We start from the raw sequence: 5,041 nt of genomic DNA, 5'->3' as shown, positions 1-5,041 counted from the left end.
AAATTGCTTTTATGATGTACACAAGTGACTAGACAATGTGACGGGTTGAACAAGTAGTTTAGAGAATTTCACTTATGATCTGAGAAATGTACCAAAGCAGCAGAGAGAAACTGTAATACTGTTCATTACCCACCAGGAAGCTCTTTGGATGGCTGAGTCTTCAGGATCCTGACTTCAGAGTATGTGGTTTCCTCCGATGAGGGATTTGTGCCTGCAACACACACACAAAAAAAATCCCAAACCGCTGATGAAATTCCTGTGAACATGTGCTGACTACTGAAAAGGTGTAACACTAAACGTTTATATTTCACTCAGATCGTGACAAATGCAGTTTTTTTTCATCACTTTGGTACTATTATCGCAAGTGTGTGGTAAGATTTCACAACTCTTAGTAGCCAATTTCTCCAAACTAATCAACTATTGATTCAAAATATACGTTTCTCGTGAAATGTCATGAGAACATTTGGTTTAATCACCAAAACACAACATCTCTACACAACATCTCTACATATTTATTGTTGATTGTTGATCTTTGTTGTTATATATTTTTATGTTGTCAGTTTATATATTTCTATGTACACAATATACTCTTCCGTTGCCTTACTTCTGCACGGCACAGACCCAACATTGTTCTTCCATTCCATATTTATATATTTCTACATTTATTTATGTTGACTGTATGTTTGTCTACGTGTAGCACCTTATCACCACAGCAGATTCCTCGTATGTGTAAAACACTACTTGGCAGTAAAGCTCCTAATGATATCATTTCAGTTTAGTCATTTTAACCATCAGTGAATCTAATACACTTTTTTTGATCGCTTTGATTCTATTATTGCAAGTATGTGGTAAACTTTCACAACTCTTAGTACAAGACTCAAAGCAGATCATCAAAAAGGCTGTAATTTCAAACAGGGAATCACATGTTCAATTGACAAAGTACAACACACAAAATTGCACAACTTTTTCACCACACCCAATCAGTGCGTCATCAAAGAAATACCTTTAATATGAAGTTATTGTCTTTCACAATGCAATGCTCACAATACTTTTGATATGCTTCTCTTCTGATTTGCATAAATACATTTGACCATCACTTAATCCAACTGATCTGTTGGTAAACCTATAGATTTTAAATTGGTTTGTCAGCTATATAAAATGTGTACTTGTATGAACATCTAAATTACATTTAACCTTATCTAACACATGAATACTCATAACTGATTTCATCTTGTAACCACAACTGGTCACCCATTTAAAGGCAGTGTGTAAACACTTGCAATTTCTTTCAGTATGGAAGAAGAAGAGCTGGCGGACAAGGGATCCATCAGAGAGGTGGGCATAGGCCCCAACAGAGAGGTCACACAGGTGGTCAAAGGCCCTGTCGAATGGGTGGTCGTCAGAGAGAGGAAGGCAGAACTGTAGTCTCTAATAAAGTCCGGGCTATCAGCGTTGATCATGTGGTGAACCAAGGCCTTACTATAGCAGAGGCTGCCAGATTAGTTGAGCAAAATCTAAAAAGATCATGTCAATTGAATTATTCGCACTTTCTGCAAAATAACCCGGTAAGTCTGGAGGATATATACTATGCTTTACCTTTAGATTTACAGTGATGTAAATTGTAATGCATGTAAATTCATCTTCAAATTCATTCAACATGTTACAGTGTTCTTACAGTATGATCTAGTGACAGTATATTCTTTTCTATGCTAAAAATTGACAGAAAACCCCACAGTTGTGACCAGCATGAGTTGTGGTGGAAATGGTGAGGGCACAGAATAATATACGGCTGTCAGAAATATAGAAGGCAATTGAGGAGAACATTGACACCTTTGCCAGTGTGGCATCCATCAGCCTACCAACAGTAGCCCTCCTTATGAAGAGGCTGCAGGTATCAATGAAGCAAATATACCTAATGCCTTTTGAGAGAAACAATAACCGGGTGAAACAGCTGAGGGCTGAATATGTACAGCACTATATAATGTATTACTGTTTGATGCATCGCCTACTTATATATATTAAAACTACTACTGTGAAAAGAACTAACCGAAATATATTTTTTAGAGGGTGATGGCGCTTGACGCTTTTGTGAACCATCACAAGTACATTTTTGATGATGAAGCTGGCTTTACAGTAATTTGTTTTATTTACTGTAACTGTACATTTGATTATAGAGAGTATACATATGTTGTAATATTATATCTGGAAAAATAAAAACTAATCTGACAAATGATTGTAGAGGATGCCTTCATTGATCACAACTTGATCTTGACTTGACTTACATATGGAATAGAAATTCTGTAAATGTTGAGTAATGAAAGTGTATTGCCTAACGTGAAAACTGTGATCTGTCTTTTACAGTACTGTAGCATATTATGTACTGTATCTAGCATTGTTTATCATTGGATTCACTGGTAGTTAAAACGACTAAACTGAAAAGATATCCTTATGTTGTGTTTTGGTGATTAAACCATATTTTGTCATGACTTTTCATGAGAAACTTATATTTTGAATCAATGGCTTGTGTGGTGAGAGATGTTTACAATCCAAATGAATGCACAATGGCAAGTTTTGAATGAAAGACTGGCGGCGTTACAAGTGTGATGAGATTGGTGTTTTGTACTAAAAGTTGTGAAATTTTACCACATACTTGCAATAATAGTACCAAAGCGATCGAAAAAAACTGCTTGCAGTAAGACTGGAGGTTTGAATCTCACTAATGTCACATACAGTGAAAGTCTCATGCCTTAGGGTGCTGATCCTGAAGTTTTGAATCTGAACATATCAGGCAAATGAAACAACAATACGTACGTGTATATTAACTATATCAGATGTTTTAGTGATGATCTGTTAAGAACAGTGAGCATAGTGATAGGAAAAGGTATTTTAACAATAGAGAAGAAAATCTTAACAAACATTCTGCATGTCCTTTGTATGAACATATATATATGTCTTTCTACATGTTTTTGTTGTACCAGGTCAATGTCAGATGCACTTATAGTTGTGAAAAAAAGGTCCTTTTGATGATCTGTTGTGTTTTTGTTACTAAGAGTATGAATAGTAGCGATAGAAAAACACTATAAAAGGTTTTTTTAGAAAGCTCATTCTTAGAAATGTCAGAATTAAAAGCTGCTATAGAATACAAATTAATAAAAAAATAAATGCCAATAAATCCCAACTGAATTGGACAGACAGACAGACAGGTAGATTATCAAGTATCATAATAAAGACTCACCTCTGGCATTTGTATTTGGTCTTGTGAACTTAACATCAGAGTACAGCACATCAGCTTCAGGCATTTTTCAGCTGTGACTGTCAGTGAGTCTGAAAGAGGAAAGAGAAGAAAATAAAGGTTGTAGAGTGCTATTTTAAAAATCCTTCCTGTGAGACAAAAGGATGGGGAGGGATTTAGTGTGTCTTGTTCCCCAAAATAATTATTTTACTTCCCTTTTGTTCAAACATGAAATCAAATCTTTTAACAGTTCAGTCACAGATATGAGGTGTTTATCTGTTTGTTTTTTTTAATTTAGTGTGAGGGCTTCATAGAGGAAGTGCTTATGTTATAGAAATTACAAAACAACGAATGTAAAACTAAATGAAATCCAGAAATTCCCTCTCTCCCTCTCATCTTCACTGACTGAATATGTACTGTCACCATCATCATACTAATAATAATCTTCAAATAAACCAAAGAAATTATAAGGAGACCACAAAATAACATGCATACTATCCATAGTCAGTAATGTCTACAAAGATGTTTTGTGCAGGGGAAATTTCCAAATACATTTCATATCAGCAGTTTTCTCAGTGAGTATTTTTTAAACTTTTGTACTATTTCAGACATCAAGAAAGAGCTTTAATGCTGAAAAATTAGCCAGAGTTAGAGCTTACAATTGCATCTCAAAGTCAGCAAATGGATTAGTAGTGCTTTGTAAGTAAATCTAGAGTTTTTTATTTTTTACTGTTTTTACTTCCAGCATCGAGAATTGGAAAGAATTTGTAAGTTTTGGGGCCATTTTTGAAAATTTCTTTATATATTTTCGCCCCCAAAACGCCAATATAAATAAATGAGAAAAAATATTTATATATATATTTAACAAATATTAAAGAATAATAATATTAATTATGAATTGGGATAGGCATGGAAACCGAAAAGTACTGTTCAAAATAAATTCAGGAAGACTATGAGTGACAATAAAATCACTCATTTATAATGAAATAGTGAACACGTCTGATTTAAACACTTTCCGGATATTACGCAATGAGGCGTCGAACAAGTTGTGTCCAATCAACACACACAATTTATGACGGAACGGTCGGACGGCCAATCAAACGCCGAGTTTCCAATAGTGTGCGGGGTTTAACCGCTGTAGCAGAGAGGAGGCGGAGGCGTTTCTTTTCCTGGCTGAAGTTGACTGAAGTGTCAACAGGACGACAGTGACAGACTTTACTAAAGTTTCTGCCCTGGTAGTCTCCCGGTCCAGACATGGCCCCCAGCACGCAACTAAAGGAGGCAATAGCCGATGTGCACGAGGGGATCCGTGCCATCCTGCTTGGACCGCCCGGAGCCGGAAAGGGGACTCAGGTGAGAGAGACACCCAGTCGAGCTAACCAAGCTAGCTGTTAGCTTGTAAAAACTGCAGCGCATGGTCGGCATTAGTAGCTAATGCTAATGCTAACCTACCTGTCTTTACCTGGTTTGTCACTACAACTCTCAGACAAGCTGGACAGTCTGTTAAGGTTAAAGCTGTATTATTAATAAACATGTTCAACCTCATTCGTCAAGAAATATGTTTACATGCACGCATAGTTTCTTTGGTGTCATGATGAAGTTACAACTTTTAAACCTGTTCTGTTTTTATTTTCACCTGCATTATGTAGTGCAGCATTAAATGTTTCTGCAGGGCTAACGTTACATCTAAAGGTCTATAAAAGGATTTACAAAGACTAAAATATGTTTACTGTGATATGAAACACTTAAATGTAAAAGCTCACTGTCCAAATGCTGCAAAAAGCAAATATTATTTATTATATAGATTAC

At 35.8% G+C, this 5,041-nt stretch overlaps 1 protein-coding gene across 1 annotated transcript in view; it reads right to left on the bottom strand.

Annotated features, from left to right (window-relative positions):
• LOC123976698 (hepatic lectin-like) overlaps positions 1 to 3,317 on the bottom strand; it is a 13,190-nt gene extending 9,873 nt beyond the window's left edge. Inside the window, exons 1-2 of the mRNA XM_046059047.1 lie at positions 3,236 to 3,317; positions 134 to 211 (exon numbers count right to left, since the gene is read on the bottom strand). Coding sequence (XP_045915003.1) covers positions 134 to 211; positions 3,236 to 3,299 — 142 coding nt within the window. The 5' untranslated portion in view covers positions 3,300 to 3,317. The remainder of the gene's footprint in view (positions 1 to 133; positions 212 to 3,235) is intronic.
• Between the last annotated feature and the right edge of the window lie 1,724 nt (positions 3,318 to 5,041).

The sequence above is a fragment of the Micropterus dolomieu genome, linkage group LG09 (genome assembly GCF_021292245.1).
Source record: "Micropterus dolomieu isolate WLL.071019.BEF.003 ecotype Adirondacks linkage group LG09, ASM2129224v1, whole genome shotgun sequence".
NCBI lineage: Eukaryota > Metazoa > Chordata > Actinopteri > Centrarchiformes > Centrarchidae > Micropterus > Micropterus dolomieu.
Note: the sequence above shows the minus strand (reverse complement) of the source record. Positions and strands in the feature narration are given on the sequence as shown.